At 35.1% G+C, this 18110-nt stretch overlaps 1 protein-coding gene across 1 annotated transcript in view; it reads left to right on the top strand.

Annotated features, from left to right (window-relative positions):
* LOC118738032 (F-actin-monooxygenase Mical) overlaps nt 1-18110 on the top strand; it is a gene marked incomplete in the record, with an annotated part of 215264 nt that overhangs the window by 182295 nt on the left and 14859 nt on the right. The window contains 3 exon segments of the mRNA XM_036468909.1: nt 1359-1391; nt 17452-17707; nt 17882-18089. Coding sequence (XP_036324802.1) covers nt 1359-1391; nt 17452-17707; nt 17882-18089 — 497 coding nt within the window.

The following is an 18110-nucleotide window of genomic DNA, read 5'->3' as shown; positions in this document are numbered from 1 at the left end:
AACTACGATAGTCAATATTTTATTGCCGGGTGCTCACTAAGTTGAAGTGCGTAATACAAATTTTAGAGTATTATTTTTAAATAACTTGTGCCAATCATTTAGCAAATGTTATGGTAGATAAATATTTGAACTAACTGCAGTCTTACATATGTATGTATATACTTTATCCAAATTTTCGGGAAAATGTCTGCCTTAATTTGCAATAATGAAAATAACCAAATAAAAATATGAATTGGTTTACATTTGCTACTATTGATTAGCTTATTGCTTGAACTAAACATTTTTCATTCTTGAATAAACAATAATAAAAAGTTATTTATTGTTTTTAGCGCGTTGAGAAAACAATTTCACAATAACAAGTTATTATAATTTAATTAAAACTTAAAACTCGCTACGTAACTTGAGAATGGAAATCGCTGCAACTTTTAGGCGCATCATTATTACATAGTTACATCCCAAGCTAATAAAAGCGAGGTAAAAAGTAAGCTTAATGATTGCAATTATTGTATTATCATACATATGTGAGTTGTGACATGCATACATTCATTATAGCTTTAGGCAAGATGAAAAATACTGAAAAATATCAGAACTCAATTGACGAATAATCTTGACTGTTAACCAAAAGTTTTTTTCTTTTATAAATTGAGACATATTCTATATATTTGCTGGTAACTTACTCTGCCGTAAGAGGACGGCCATTTTTCTGAAAAGAACCAATACTTAACCGGTTAAAATTTGATGGATTGGAATTAGACACTTGTTTGCATCGAAAATTTTTGCTTTCGACCAGCGCATCGAAAAATCTGAGACTCTTCAAATTTTACTATTAGAAGCAAATTGCTGCATACTGACACTTTTACTTATGTACAGTAACGAACACAAGTACTGGCACAGTGAATTTTTCGCAATATATGCAACGTTTTTTAATGTAATTTTTTCGATAATTTACTAAAATATAGTTCATTCTACACTAAAAAACATAAGAATAAAATCTGTAAACTATTTTTTAATTGCCATTTACGCCGAATTTTTATTAATTAATTCCATTTAAAAAAAGGCCATATGGAAATGAACTTAATGACTATATTTTGGACGTAATGACACGATTATTATTTATTGCCCAACTTGAAATTTTTGCCATTTAATGCCTAGTGGAAATCCAGCATTAGTGTAATTTTAAGTAATTTTCAAGAGATATTCCAAAATTGGTATTTCAAATATTTTTGTACGCACTTCTTCGCTTCAACTTAGTGACACATGTACTTATGTAATACATAACATTCAATCCCACTTACTATATTTATCGGATTGTTATATTGTCGTAATAATCGATTAACCCGAATCTTTCGTTTTTCCAGTCATGCTTCGATGTCAGGAATATCGGGTTTGGTGTAAGCTTAACTTTTTTGAGCTTTATTTTTTACTAAGTTTGCTATTTTCTTTTCTAATTGGCTTAAAAGCTTTTCTTCTAAAGCTAGCTTGTGATCTTCACGCTTTTTTACTGCTTTCTTAATTGTTCGTCACCTTAATTGTTCTTAACCTATGTATAAATGTTTATATTTTATTAAACAAACATCAAGTAGCACCGGTTTATTAGCTATGTGCATATGTATGTTATCAGTCATATGCTGCAAGAGTGTCACAATTCAAAAAATCAAAAACACGAGAAAAACGGTAATAAAGCTTTCGGTTTACATACGCTCCCATAGTAAAAATGAAAACACATTTTCTTCTAATGAAATATTAGGATTATGGCACACTTCCAGCAAATGAGCGATATGTTCAATAATACTTCATATTGAATGGTTATACTACTTCTAGGCGACTCTATTCTTCAGTAGTTAGTATTTTGCCGTTATAAATATAATGTTATTTAATAAAAAAGTTGTCGACATTTTTTTTTGTCTAAAAATTACATAGCATTGAAATACAGCAATAATATTGAATTTCATTAGGGGTATTCTCGCAGTCTTGCAAAGTCCTTGCACGGTGTACGGATTGCATGGTTCGCAAAGCTGTCCCATACGAAAACCGGTTTTTATCGTGCAATCCGTGCAAAGGCTTTGCAAGACTCCGAGAATACCCCTATTAATTATTTCCTTTATCGATTAACTTGAACCCATAATTGTAGGAAATTTATTTCAATACATATTTAGGAAATTAACAGAAAAACTAAAAAGGAAATTGAATACATATCACTGAGGTCGTTTGCAATAATCGCTTATGTACGGAGATAGATTTGTGATGTATCCGTGAGCTATTTGCAATCATGGAATGATATCCGATTGGAAATGGTGTTGTTGTAATTTTCCAGCAAAAATGCGCTAACGAAAAATTCTGAGTCTTTTGAATGTTTCACTCTATGTAAATCACAACAACATTCACTTATGTTCATTATTTAAGACAAACTTCCGCAATCATGGACTTTAAACGTACTAATGGACTTATAAGCAACACCTGTTATGGCAGGCGACTAAAAGATGGCTCAAAAACCACTTTATATTTAAATATCAAGAAATGAGGCGTAATCTTTAGAAAGGGTTTCCAAAAAATTGTGGCTTGCACTTCCCGACGTCTGAATATGGAATTAGTGAATTAGTACAATAATTTTCAAATTATTGTTGCTTTTCCACAAAAAGTTTTCATTAAAAAACGGCCTCGAGCTCAATAAAAATTGTTGAATATAATTGTTATAAGGCCATAAAATAACAAAAACAAATAACTTAAGGGCGAGCACACCTAAAAGTTAAACATTCTAATAATAGAAATATTAACAAAAACCAACAAAACCAACAACCACATGATCAAGTAAATTGCAGCGGAATAGCTGCGCTTGATTGTAGTTGGCTCATCATGTGAAAATAGTGGAAATAAGCAACAAGAATTACTTAGCAAAGTGCGTAGGCAACTGGCTGAGTCAGTGGTGATCGTCGGTTCGAATCCTGCTGAAAGAAGTCTGATAAGGAAATTTGGTGATTTCCGAAATAGCTATCACTTCTACCATTTTTCCAATTATTGTTGCTTTTCCACAATAAGTTTTCATTAAAAAACGGCCTCGAGCTCAATAAAAATTGTTGAATAGAAAAGCAGAAAAATTTGATTTCGTCCGAATACACACATTTCTTTCAACCGCAAGCCATTTTTGAATGAGGTTGTGATGAGAAAAATTTGAAGAACTCTTCTGGGGCAACAAAATTCCCACTTTCAGATTCAGCTACCAACAGTAATGAAAAACTTACAGCCGTATTCTAATCATAGTCACAAATCTTAGCTCATCACTGCTGTTTTTATTGCGCCTCAAAGTTTGCCCCAGCAACAGATATGCCGCTTAAATACAAATTTTTAAGGTTTTGTGTATTTTTCTAGTACTTAAAATCGAAATTTTTGTGCGAGATTTTGCGGCGCACTAGAAATCACACCAGTCATGAGCTAAATTTGATGACTCTGTTTGAAAAGAGGGTGAATAACTCAGTGAGAGGGGAGACCAGCATGTTTGCATGCAGCGTTGCCACAGACAAATTTTTTTTCCTACCAAAATGTCCTACCATAACCAACAAACAAAACATTTTTTTGAGTTTTAATATTTGTTTTCAATGTCAATTTTTTTAAAAACATAGTTAACATAACATTTAGTAAAACTAAAACACAACTAGATTAATAAAAACAAATTAACTGCGTATAACGATTCATTTTATTGTACAGACTTATCCATACGTACATATGTCTCATTACACATACAGACATATCGTCACTAGATACGAATAAAGACGCGAGCTCAAAAGTTGATAGCGAAAAAAGAGGCGTAAAATCAATTTCGGCGAAGAAAGACTTAACATAGGCGACGGCAAATAAAGCCGCGTCAACCTCTTTGACAGCGAAGAAAGACCCATACTTATGTCCGCGGTCAACTATATTTTCGAGTGCAACAGTATTCCCAAGAACTCCCCAAAGAGTTTTTTCGAGCACTTTATTCGTGTCTAGTGACAATATTATTATTATTACGTCGAAGATACCCGCGCTGCGACCTAAGAAGATATATTATGCTAAATCCAAATTGTATTCACTCCAACCTTAGGCTGTTTAAAAAACTCAGCACTTTGGATGAGGCCATATTCCAAATTTTAGATGGAGAAGGCAATCGTCTCCAAGGTGTATCAATCTACGATTCATGCTTCGTGGACAGGCACATAGAATGGGTTTCTTTCACCATCCGACAAACCCTACAGTCCGTCTCTACAGAAAGACCCATTTAATTAAAACCGCACTTTAACTAGCAGTGTGCTGTCACGTTGCCAGTAAGATTTCTAGGTTCAAGGTGTCTTTCGGAGTCCCTGCCGGAAAGAGTTATGCATATCTTTGATTGTCATATTCCCTTTGACTTCCGCCAGTGGGCAGCAATTTGAGATTATTCCCAGCTAGCTCCTAAGTAGGTCTGCAGTGTGGCCTTTAGATGTACCGCAGAAAGGCTACCAACCTACCAAATGGAAAAAAACCTACCAGTTTTGGTAGGAAAAGCCCATGTTTGGCAACACTGTTTGCATGTATGTATTTATATAAAAAAAAATATTTATTGGTTCAAAAATGGTTGGTAGGTACTGTGGCCCATGGCAAAGTTCGTTTGCCAACTCTGCATGGTTGTAAGTCATGCAGAGTCCGCAAAATGATCCCAGGCTAACCTAATATTCGCGGCTTGCGTTTTGGTATTTTGTAGACCTGTTTTACCTACCAACAACAATGGGCCGTATGAATAAAAATAAGCAATTGCTTTTTCTTAAAATTTCAGATCTTTTACTCAATTTATTCAAACAAAATTGAAGTAAAAGGTATGAAATTTTAAGAAAAAGCAATTGCTTAGTTTTTATTCATACGGCCCAATAGCGAACGTTTTATTATTCATTCAGTTTTGCCTTCCAAAAATATTTTGTTAACTGATGCATGGTCACGGTTCCGAAAATTTCAAGCGTTAGCACAGAATTTTTAGGAGCTTCACTACCTCAAAACAAAAAAAAAAGTGCAACTCGGAGCATTAACTTCTATAGGCCGACATATTGTAAGATCGACCACGTTTTTCCTTTGATTCACATACCTTTCAGCGATGCGAAGCTTTATCGTGCAAAGTAGGTTCCTTAATTATTCTTAAATACTACCCGTGCCAACATATACATAAACATACATCTATACGTGCATTAATATAACCGCATCTTTGTTTTAATCGTCCTTGGCATGTCTGTTTGTGTAACAGTGACCATAATCAAATATTATAACATGTACTCACATATGTAAATATGAATATGCATACATACGTACTGAATTACACATGTAAAAATATGCCTATAAAATATTTGCTGCACTCTATACTTATTTGTGTATATTTACATTGTTTAAAAAGTAACCAAACGCGCTAAGATCGTATTTAAATAAAAAGCACTGCTTCTTTCGCAATGGACCTTTTGTCTGTGTTCGCAGCAAAATGAAACGAATGTATAAGCTTGCGCACATGCACATCTTTGTTTTAAAAGTAATTGCACATAATATCAATTAGCTAACCAATTTATTTTTTACTTCGATTTCGTTTTAATTTATTATTTATATTTTTTAATTTTTTTCTTACAGAATAAATAGCCTTTATAGCACACGTAGAGTGCAAAAGAAGTTCGTGCGTGTGCGTAAATACTTACATATGAATGTACATATGCCTAAATATGCGCATACGTACATATGTACATATGTATGAATGTAGTATGTCGAAAGCGAATATTTGTTCTCTACACTCCATTCTACTACTCCACTTCAATCTACTCCACAACACACAACTCCAACCACTTGCTTGTGGCCACAAATTAAACAAATAGTTTTATTTTATTTTATTGAACCGTTATTTTACCTACAATATTATTGCTGTTTAGTAAACTTTTCTTGTTTTTTACGGTATATTTTCATTCGCACCTATACGCTTGCACGCATATATAAATATGTAAGCGTTATGCATATCCATTTATATGTAAATACATTTATATATGTATGTATATGTATGCAAATCTTAGTTAAGATCAAACTTAAAATATTTCGAAACTATGTACATTGAATTGTATGATTGCGATTCAAGGACGAAATAAAGGAATACGACACGATATAGTGTGTATGTATGATTCTAAATGTATGTATATATGTGTATTATAACTGCTAGATGTTCTAATCCTTGTCGAATCCTTACAACTTACTGGATTAGACAAGGATGAGCAGTAGAGTTTTAATTTTTTTTCTTTTAATTTTGAATCGTGCCGTTATTACAGAGGACCATCGCTATGTACCTACACATTCATATAAAACGTAAATACAGTACATATGTATATCCATACATTCATACATATATACAACGAAAAAGCAAACTTAGTGCCATTTAATCAGTTTTGAACATAAATGAAAATAGTGAATTAACATTGCTATATAAATGTATACAAAAACATACATATGCAATGCATGTTCATGTTCACATGATGTTGCTATCCATATGTAGGGCAATATTTTTATAAATATATAATACGCATATAAATGTATATGAAAATTACATACGTAAGTCGGCAGCTTTTTCATTAAGTTTTTATTTTATATTCTTTTTTTGAATGTATAAGTTTTAATTATTATTTTAATCGAAAATAAATAAATTTTGTTTACTCCGAATTCCATCTTATAATTTATGATTTCGGGTGAGGGTCTGAATTCTAATTGCATTTAAAACTAAAAAAAAAATCAAATGTTCCGGAATCAGCTTTGACTAAACAAATTCTACACTACATTTTTATACATCATTTCGAAGGTCTATAAATTTCCTTCCTAAAAAATGTTTGGTCTTTAAAATGGGATAAAAAATAGTCAAGATGCTAATGGATAAGTGCGTCAAGCCAGAAAATAACGGTTTTTAATAAAAAAAAATTGAGTGTTCAGTAATTAAAAGAAACCCATTTTCACATTGTGCTCGACCTACCTACAACCTACACCAAAATGCTGCCTTTCCGCGGTGCAGAATGTGTTTGATGTCACACTCAACCCTGTAAATGGGCATGTTTTTGCCTACTTGTCCTTGTCTAGCTCACGCATTTCATAATATTGTCGTTTTAAGCAACCAACTGATTTTCGGGGCAACCCTCCCCCGACAAAGCTTCAAAGGGCAGAGAATGTGCCTTTTTTGCCTTACAAGAGTATGACATTTTAAGAAACGAAAGAAAGAACAAAGTTTTCTTAACATTTACCTTTAATTTTGAGTCGAACACGAAAAGAGAAACGAAATCCCCAATAGTTTTGTTTCGGGCGTATTTCGTGTTTTTTTGTAGCAACGTGTTACCGAATCTCGCAGAAGGGATGGTCAGCGGGTACCCATCAACGTACGTACAGAATATTGTAATGGATTGCTTGCCCATCAGGTAACTGACATACGAGCCGTTTATTTTGAAAGTGACATAAGTCATATCCACCTCTTGTACTTAAATGGCTAGTCACTTCTAACTGAATGCCTCTGTAAATCGTTCTACCGTTGTAACCTTACCAGCAGAGTCATGTGACAAATTTTCAGTTCAGCATAAATTAAAGGGGACTATTAACTTTTTAACCGACTTCGAAAAAAGGAGGAGGTTATCAGTTCGTCGGCCGCTGTGGTGTAGTGGTAAGCAGAGCGCGCTTCCACTCCACAATGCCTGGGTTCAAACCCTGGTCAAAGCAACATCGCAAAATATAGAAAAAAGGTTTTTTCTTAACAGCGGTCGTCCCTCGGCAGGCAATGGCAAACCTCCGAGTGTATTTCTGCCATGAAAAACAGCTTCTCATAAAAATACAATCGCCGTTCGGAGTCGGCGTAAAACTGTAGGTCCCTCCGCTTTGTGTGACAACATCAAGGCGCACGCCACAAATCGGAGGAGAAGCTCGGCCAAACACTAACATATGTGTAAGCGCCAATCTATTATTATTATTATTATCAGTTCGTCGGAATATATATATGTATATATATATATATTTTTTTTTATGTATGTTACCGCATAACTTTGGACCAGTTCAACCGATTTCGATCAGTGGATCATGAGATATATAGATATATATATATTTTTTTAAGTCGGTTTTTTTTTGCTAAAAATTACTTGTTATTTAATTTAAGGCCTCCGTACGAAAAAGGCTGTTAAATTTATCGTGCGGAAAGCAGGAACTTTCCAGCAGAAGTTCAGTTACTTTTAATGTTGGATCTTGCGATTTATTTATCAACATGTAATGTATCAGAATATAGTGAAGCCATTTAAATTCAAATAGAAGTTCTGGTCAATTAATGAACCTTCCGACAGACAAACATTTTCTTCTTTGGCGCATCCAGTAATAATTCTTATTTCAACTATATTGGTCATCATATTCTTTACTACCAATCTTGCCCATTATTAAGGTAAGGTGGATCAAGGTAAAAATAAAAGAATTAAAGGCGCTCCAATTTTTGAATTAAGATTATGTGACATGATATTCACGGCTCCAAAGTTATGGGTCTCTGAAAATATGCCGTCTAAGGGGGCTGCTACACCCTCTTGTAAACTCTCATTCCTCTTTAGGTTACTACAGCACATTTTGATTAATTTTGTTTAGCTGCCTATTCGCTCAGCTGCATTTAGCATAGCTGCAATTTTCCGCATAGCAGGCCTATTTTTGAAGTATGTACTTAGTTTTATACAAGATGAATATACATTTATTCGTTCAACAGTACCACTGGATCGAAAACAACGATTTATAGTTGATTTCCACCAAGCCTTGAAAACAATCTTCCCATTTTCGAAATGTACTGTATAAGCGCCCTTGTACAAACTCATTTATTTACATACATATACCTTACTATTAGCGCATACTCTAGTGATGTTATGCTGATAAGTTATAGCTGATAAAAAATTCCAAACCTATGGGATGTGCCACGCCCCCTTTTACAAACTCATTTATATATACTTTACTATAAGCACCTATCATAGATAGGTCAGCACACCAAATTTCAAGACCATGGGACTTATGGCTCCGAAAATAAAGCTGATAAAAAAATTCTCGCCTATGTGAGGTGCCACGCCTCCTTGTCGAATCCCACTTTTTCACCCTCTTATAGGCCCAGATATCACAGAAATACTCTGTCAAAATTTCATTTGATTCCGTCCATTCGCTGGGGCTGCAACTGGGCACATATGTACATACATGCATCGGTGGCGAGAACGTAAATAGCGAAGAGATATTTAAGCAAGTTTTGGCTATTTTTCTTTGTTTAAAAGATGTTTATTATTTTTGTTTTATAAAAATATACCTTACTGTCTAAAAAACATGTTCATCAAAATTTGAAACTTTTCAATCAGATTTTTTTTATTTTTTTGAGTATGCAGTTTTGTAATCCATTAAATTTTAGTTTAATAAAGTGCAAACTTGAAGTAGCTAGTACTTACGGTTAATTTTTGGAAATTTTTTCTTCGCACATTTTCTTCGATACAAAGAATGTACATATCGCACGTTTAAAAATACGGGGGTGGCCCCAGTAGTTGCAGCTTTTTGGCATAACTTTCAATGGGATATCTGTAAAAAAAACTGCAACAAACTTTACAGTGCACTTTATTTTGACTATAACTACGGGTCAATCACTTTAATCCTATTTTTAGCTAATTTAAAACAGTTAAATTAAATAAGGTTAGGGAACTTCTTATTCTTCTTAAACGGAATCGCTATATCTACAAATTATTTTATACTTTTTAGTTCTTGTTGTAATAAAAGCGTGTTTTTAGTTTTTTAAATATAATTTTATTTTCTACTTTTTAGTCTTTTGAAATCTTGCAGTTAATATTATACTACATTTGGCCTTAACAAACAAAATTTTCAATATATTTCAATTTAAATAGGTAATACACCTATTCTGAATATAAACCAAATTTGAGCACAGATGCCGAATTTTTAATTATATAGACTCACGCGCCACATAACTGCCAAAATTTTTTGTGTAGTTATTTCTTTTCATGTCAGCAATATGCATTCTAAATGTGAACTTAATCGGATCATAAATACGGTTTTTCCAAATATCTCGACTCCTGCGCCACCTGTCGGCAGAATTTTTTGTGGATTTATTTGTTTTCATATAAGTCGTATATGTTCTAAATATGAACCACATCAGACTATAAATGCGGGTTTTACAAATATCTCGACTCTTGCGCCACCTATCGGCAAAATTTTTTTTCGGATTTATTTCTTTTCATATACGTAATATATGTTCTAAATACGAACCAAATCAGACCATAAATGCGGGTTTTGCCAATATCTCGACTCCTGCGCCACCTAGCGGATTAAAACATCTTTTAGATTGTATTGTCCTCGAGTTCTGAGCTAAGTTTGAAGTTTCAAGTCTGCAGCTCATCGGGAAGTTTGTTAAATATTGACTGCAAAGTTCCAGGACATACAAAGATACATACATACATACATACAAGTGAAGTTAAATAAAAGCTTGTAATAATAATAATAATAAAAAGGCAAAAATTTTGGGAGAAAATATATTTATTTTTCCACATAATCTCCTTTCAGCTCTATACACTTTTCCCAGCGATGCTCAATAAGTTCGATACCCTTTTTATAATAAGAACTGTCTTGCTCCTCAAAATAGCCATTAACGGCCGACATCATTTCTTCATCGTTAGGAAATCTTTGACCACGGAACCATTTTTTGAAGTTGGGGAACAGAAAATAGTCCGAGGGGCTAAATCTGGCGAATAGGGTGCATGAATTTGCAAATCAAACCTTAATTCATTAATTCGCTAAACACTCAATTGAAACCTCTTCACAAGTCGAGTGTGAGCAAATGCGGCACCCATCTTGGACACAGCTTTCTCATTTCAAAATCTTCAGATAATATGGGATGTACCGTAATTTTTGAAATACCTACTATATGTGCTAGCTCGCGCACTTTCAGTCGACGATCATCCATTACCGCTTTGTGGATTTTCTTCACCATTTCTGGAGTCGTCACCTCATTTGGTCGACCACTGCGATTTTCGTCTTGGCAGCTCGTACGGCCTCGTTTAAACTCTGCTACTTAATATTTTACTGTTCTAAACGAAGGAGCAGACCCGCCCGGATGGGCTGAGGCCTTTCAAATAAAAGTATTGTATCACGATGACCAATTTTCACAAATTCACTGAAAACGTTCACTATTGACGGCTGCCAAGCATATACTAAACAACGTGGCGTCTTCAAACTTGAAACATATGCTTTACAGATTATGTACTTTTTAACACACTGATATTTTTCAAACAACTACCGCCATCTCTAGGTTGGGCCGGGTACTTTTGGGACTCCCCACCGCCGTATAACGAAGTATTTCAATTTTGTGGGAAAACGCAATCAAAGTTTTATAAATTCATACAGTTGGTATACAAAAAGATAGATGAAAACACTAATATTCTCGCCATATTTGGGAAATTGAGTTATCCTTTAGACTAAACATATTCTAATTATCAAGCTTATTATTTGCATAATGAAATCTCCAAAAACGTAAATTTTGAGTTACATCTTTATAAAAGTGCGATATGTTGGACAATTTTTCCACAAAAAAAAAAATGCCAAAAATCAACAGTAAGTCCTTTGCGCTTGCAAGTCCTAAGCACTTTGTTATACTACAAAACTGTATACTCAGAATGTTTCTATGCATTCGAATTAAAAATTTTGCTAATTTTTGTACAAAGTGATAATGAGCTATATTTTCATAAAGAAATTATAAACTTTAAGGGCCGAATTCACAGTGCTTAGTTGAACCATTGTTAACTTAACCACCAACAAGGGTTTAATTATGAATTAATATTCAGAGTCACATAGTTAACTATAGAAATTCATATCGCCTGAAAATATACAAATTCTAAAAATCAATACTTTTCTATTCAAATTTGAAATTCGTTCAACAAAAAAAAAATTTATTTCACAAGAGTTTAACTATGGGGACATGCTGGTTTAAACTTTTGTTAACTGAGCGTTGTGAATATGAAAATAAATAGTTAAACTCTTATCAGTGGTTAACTACGCACTGTGAATTTGGCCATAAATAAACGAAAGTAAAATAGCCAAAAATTGCTCAAATGTTTCTTCCCTATTTATATTTTCGCCACTTTACAATGTACTTCCACAAGTATACTATATTATAGTAGATGGATAAAACCGATTACCTTTAACGAAAAATAGATGCATTCAGATACAGGTAAATGATCACTAAAGTCAAACGACATGAAATGACTTACACCTTCTTCTTCCTTATTTCACTTTACAACCGTTTATCGTCTTCCACGCGATCAGGGCCGTAGATCTTGCGTAGAATAGTTGTCTCGAAAGCACCCAAAGCCTTCTAATCTTTGTTCGACATAGTCCCCGTTTCTGCGCCATATAGAAGAACGGGCATGACGAGAGACTCGTAAAGCATAATTTGTGTTCGTCGAAAGAGGGCTCTACTTTTCATTTGCTGACCGAGCTCAAAGTAGCGCCTGTTGGCAATAGTTATTCTTCGCTTGGTCTCCAAGCTGACGTTGTTGGGGGAGTTTATGCTGGATCCTAGGTAGATAAAGTCCTTCACTACCTCAAAGTTATAGTTGCCAACAGTGACGTGTTGCCAAAACTTGTGGACTCTTTATATGTTACCAAGAGGTGCTTTGTTTATCTTCATTCACCGCTAGACCAACCTCTTTAGCTTCTTTTTCTATCATCCGCATTCGCCAGCAACAGCGTTCCTTTGCTATATATGGTTCCGCTACGATTCAGATTGGCAGCTCTTATTACGCTTAGTTTGGTCTTAAACAGTGCCGTCAGGTCCTTCCCAATTTGGGCAGAGCTGAAGGTTGCCCTCAACGTCATCCTACATAGCCGTATAAGATTTGCGGGGGTCCCAAATTTAGGTTCGGCGTCGTACAGGCAGCTTCTCTTCGTGCATGTATTCATCCGGCCACATTCTGCTTAAAAGCTGGTACATGCCCCACACTAACTCCTGCTATTACCTGATATTACCATGCCCAAACACGGCACGACGTTTTTGTACAATCCCCGATTTCACTTGCTACTCCCACGCTATACGTAACACCTGACCACAGCACAACAACAGCACTTAACGCCATAAACGCTCAGATAATTCGTGGCCGGAACCGAAACCGCCCTGTGAGAGAAGAGTTCTAGTAGAGTAGGATCTGTCAAAGGCCTTTGAAACCGTCAGCCACTCCTAGCTACCAGAAGATAATGAACCTTTCTCTCTCATACAGGGACTCAAACGGTGGTTAGCGAATTATCTAAGTGGTCGAAATACTCGGAGTTACCTTCGATAGTCTCTTCTCTTTTTCGGCGCATGCAACCGCAGTTGTCAACAAAGTACAGAGCCGGAACAAGGTCCATAAGTAGCCAGCCGGCATCACCCGGGACAAAGAATAATAAAGGTTTTGGAAATATACCAGACAATTGGACGGCCGGTTTTATATTATGCAGCGCCCGTGTGGTCGCGGGGGACTAGCAGGACGCAATAGACGAAGCTACCGACCTGCATACATGACGAGTCCCAAATGCTCCCCATCAAAGAGCACAACACAATGCTATGTAAGCAGTTCCTAGTAGGGCGCCACAGACGTGGGCAACCGAACAGACATCTGCTTACTGCTGGGCCCTCGCTTAGTACATAAAACAGCGGACCCGAAAGCGTACCGCCAGGCTCTAAACGGCATTCACAGGGGGGTCGGTCTCGACTTACACCACTTCCGACCTGTGAATGCCATTTTGAAAATATAGCACCAGACTTGGACGGGACGGAACTTCGTCCCGGGAGATTCGCACCACAATAATCCAACGCTGCTCTGGATACCGCAGCAGGCTAATTTCCTTCCTGAGTAGGATAAATGCAGATGTGCTCAATGAGTGACCGGCATGCGAAGGGTGACCTATCGACTCGCAACACATCTTCGCATGCTCCCAAACCCTACTCTACTAACGCCCCTCTCAATCTGGTCCGATCCAGTCGGAGTGGCGCACTTCCTGGGTCTCCCGTTAGTTGATCTGGACGGCAATGATTGAGGGACAAGCCGATTTAGGCAGCGCTAAGTAAGCCGCTACAAGAACAGCAACAAAAACTTGGATAAATAGACATGCAAATTAAAAAAAAAGGGTTTTATAATATTCTTTAATACTTCATACATCACCTACTTGCATACGTACATATGAACAAGCATTTATGGGACGTTTTTCCTAAAGTGCTGGCACGGAGGATTTACATGTACACTGAGGGAAAAAATTTTAGAATTAAAAACAAGTAAGAGCAGCGCTGTCTTCGGCTATGCCGAAGGGTTTATACCTTTCATGAACATCTGCAAATTTTACTTTAACAGATTACTGCTTTTGAATACATCTGCATACATCGATAGAGGAGTTACATACTTATATAAAAAATCACATCTAAACAATCAGAGGTATGGAAGATATACCTTATATTAGCGCCAATCTAAGTGATTTTCACTGCTATGTGATCGGTATGTAAACCGGTAACAATTTATTGGGTTTAGTTTCCTACATAAAGGAGATATATGGCAAAAACTGGTATCTGAACAATCAGTGCTATAGGAGATAAAGCTTATACAGCATAGATTTTGATAATTTTCTCAGTAGACTTTGTATTATTATTTATAAAATATCTTACGAAATTTATCGGTTTTAGCTGTTCAAATAAAGAAGTTTTACAGTAAAATCCCATATCTGAACAATCAGATGTATTGAAGATATATGTTGTAGTCATCTGATCCTTGTTATTTTCACTGTATGTATTCTGGTAATAATGAGTGAAAATGGTGCGAAATTTCATGTTCCTAGCTGCATAAATGGAGGAGTTATGATAAAAGACCTCATATCTGAACAATCAGTTGTATGGGTTCTGCAGGTTATAGTGACCCGATCTTTGTTATTTTGACTGTAAGTCTTCTGTTGATAATGAGTGAAAACAGCGGGAAATTTCATGGTCGTAGCTACATAAATGTAGGAGTTATAACGAAAAATCTCATATCTGAACAATCAGTTGTATGGGAGCTATAGGTTATAGTTACCCCATCTTTTTAATTTTCACTGTAAGTTTTCTGTTGATAATTATTGAAAACAGTGCGGAATTTCATGTTCCTAGCTATATAAATGTAGGAGTTATAACGAAAAATTTTATATCTGAACAATCAGTTGTATGGGAGCTATAGGTTATAGTGACCCGATATTTGTAATTTTCACTATAAGTATTCTGTTGATAATGGGTGCAAGTACTGCAAAATTTCATGTTCCTAGCTGCATAAATGGAAAAGTTATAACGAAAAATCTCGTATCTGAACAATCAGTTGTATGGGAGCTATATGTTATAGTGGTCCGATTCTTCCGGTTCCGACAAATGATTAATACATTATAAAAATACACGCACCTACCAAATTTTATCCGGATATCTCGAAAACTGAGAGACTAGATTGCATACAAACAGACGGACAGACGGACATGGCTAAATCGACTCAGCTCGTCGTTCTGATCATATAAGTATACATTTTAATGGGTGTATCTCTTTTTATTCTGATACTTAAAACATCGGACTAAACTTATAATACCATTTCATGCTTATGAAAGGTATAAAAACGTACTAAATTCAAAAAAATACGCATATGAAAGATCACCAACCCAACTCGTTTTAAATTTGAGTACGTTATAAAAGACGTCGTTGTGAAGTGCACAGATGCTTTTTCACAATTAAGAAAGAAAAGAATTTAAAAGAAAAAAATAATTTTTTGAGTCCGTCTGATGGTAATTGAACCCGGACCCTTTTGGCAGCAATCCATTGTATCAAACGTCTTTGCGCACTCATCTACAGCCATACATGTGAATGTGTTTTCAAATGTTGAGTTTGAATCAAAATCACAGCGCGCGATTAGTGCATTTGTACACATAAACATGTACCATGCATGTGTATATGTGTGTATGTGTTTTTGTTACCGCTGTGCATGCATGCTTTGTATACATATACTTTCTTAATTACATATGAAAAAGCATCCGAAACGTGCAAAACACCATCCATGCTCCAGTTTAATACGGGCGTATTTGAATTGAATATTTCCATTATAAGTAGTGTATGTATAATGGAAAAATCCATTTTGTTAACACTTTTCACTTGATTTAAATGCGAGCATTTTTAAATGGTAATCAAATAAAATTTTTTTATTCTTACAACGCGTTTTTTTTCTCAGTGTAGTTTATTATAGATGTTTATCATTAGTTCTTTATTGGTGGAAGAAGAATATACATTCAAACGTATCTAGTACATAATAGATATTTGTATGCTTTTATTTCAAGTTTGACGCATGTAAATATACATATGTTCTCACTTATGTTTTATACATACCATATGTACACTGGTGGTCAAAACTGTATGAAGGTTCTTTCTTTTTTTAATATTTACAATGCTATTCCAGCTAAATTTTTTGTTTGTTATTAGGGGTATTCATCTAAACGCGTAAATGCCGCGCAGACGCATAAACCTCGTAAATAAATCGGTTTTCCATACAAAATTAAGCAATTTTACGAGGTTTACGTTCTTACGAGGCGTTACGCCCTCTAATCTGAATCTATAGAAATTTTTTGGGTATGCAAGCCTGTTAAATTTTTGTATAATAAAATGACTAAGCGGCTAACAAATCGCATCTTTTTTTATATTTCTCTTTTTGCTGACGGCTTTCGCTGTTTTTCATATAAAAGTGCATTTTATTGAGCATTTTCTTCCGCCAACAAAAGAAATATTTTATTAAAATTTCATAAGCATACCCAGAAATTTTCTAACATTTCAGATAAAAAATTTCAAAATTTGGATGAAAGTTTTTTGAATTTTTCTAAATTATGTATAGTTTAAAATTTGATTTTATGGTTTTGGTTAATGCATGAATATTGCTATAAAAAATTCGCCAACAAATTTTAGCTTGAAAAACATTGCAAATATCAAAAAAACCCCGTTCATCCACTTTTGATCGCCAATGTATATACATATATTTAAGTATTATCGCCAACGTTTTCTTTATTCTTGTTTTGCTTGGAGCCAGCTGATGCTAGCTTGTTCATGTATACACACATACATATGTACGTACATATATGCATATGTATTACTAAAATCTAAATTCATCATATCTTTTTCCACGCCGCGGACAATGCTGCTGCCTCATAACTACGCGCGCGCACTGCTTGAAAACAATAATGAAAAAAATAAATGCATGGGTATAAATAATGACAATATAAATACATGCATACAATTTATAAAACATAATACATGCATACAAATATAAAACATTCTACAAACCTTCAATACTTATAAAACACAATGCTTGCAAAAAAATGTTAAATAAAACACAAACAAAAACAAAATTCAAAATCAAACAAACACACCATTAGGACAAGGATGGTTCCCTCTTTGACGCCCAGCTAAACAACAGCGCAAGTATTTCAAATACGAGCTCATCAAATACCCATAAAAATTTGAACACTACACCAGTAAAAAGCGCCACAAAAAAGTCAGCAATAGCAGCGCTCTCATCATCTAGCCCACAATTGTTTATCCACAGACCGAATTATGTTGCGAGCCATGACACCGATGAGCCCGTTCCGCCGCCTATTCCGCCTTTGCCACTCAATTACCAGAGATCCGATGGTTGGTTGGTTTATTTTACACTTTTCCTCTTTCTTGACTACACTTTTCTTTGGTTTCGATCATTATCAAAAAAAGTAGATCGTTGGTAAATCTTTGACTGATTTTTCCTCTACTATTTCATTGTCTTAGTATTTTATAAATGATAAATAAGTATTATTTTTCACTACCTTTAAGATGAGAGTAACGCTACCGAGACGCGTGAACAGAAGCGGCAGCGTGCCATATCGAAGGCTGTTCGACAAGCTGAGCTCAAGCGACTCAGAATCGCTCAGGAGATTCAGCGTGAACAGGAAGAGATCGAAGTGCAATTGAGGGAGCTGGAGGCGCGCGGTGTTCTTATTGAGAAGGCATTGCGCGGCGAAGGAGAAACACATGTCAGCAAGTAAGCACTATTTGATGAGTA

The sequence above is a fragment of the Rhagoletis pomonella genome, unplaced genomic scaffold, assembly GCF_013731165.1.
Source record: "Rhagoletis pomonella isolate Grant_MI unplaced genomic scaffold, Rhpom_1.0 Rhpom_scaffold_00004, whole genome shotgun sequence".
Classification (NCBI taxonomy): Eukaryota; Metazoa; Arthropoda; class Insecta; order Diptera; family Tephritidae; genus Rhagoletis; species Rhagoletis pomonella.
Note: the sequence above shows the minus strand (reverse complement) of the source record. Positions and strands in the feature narration are given on the sequence as shown.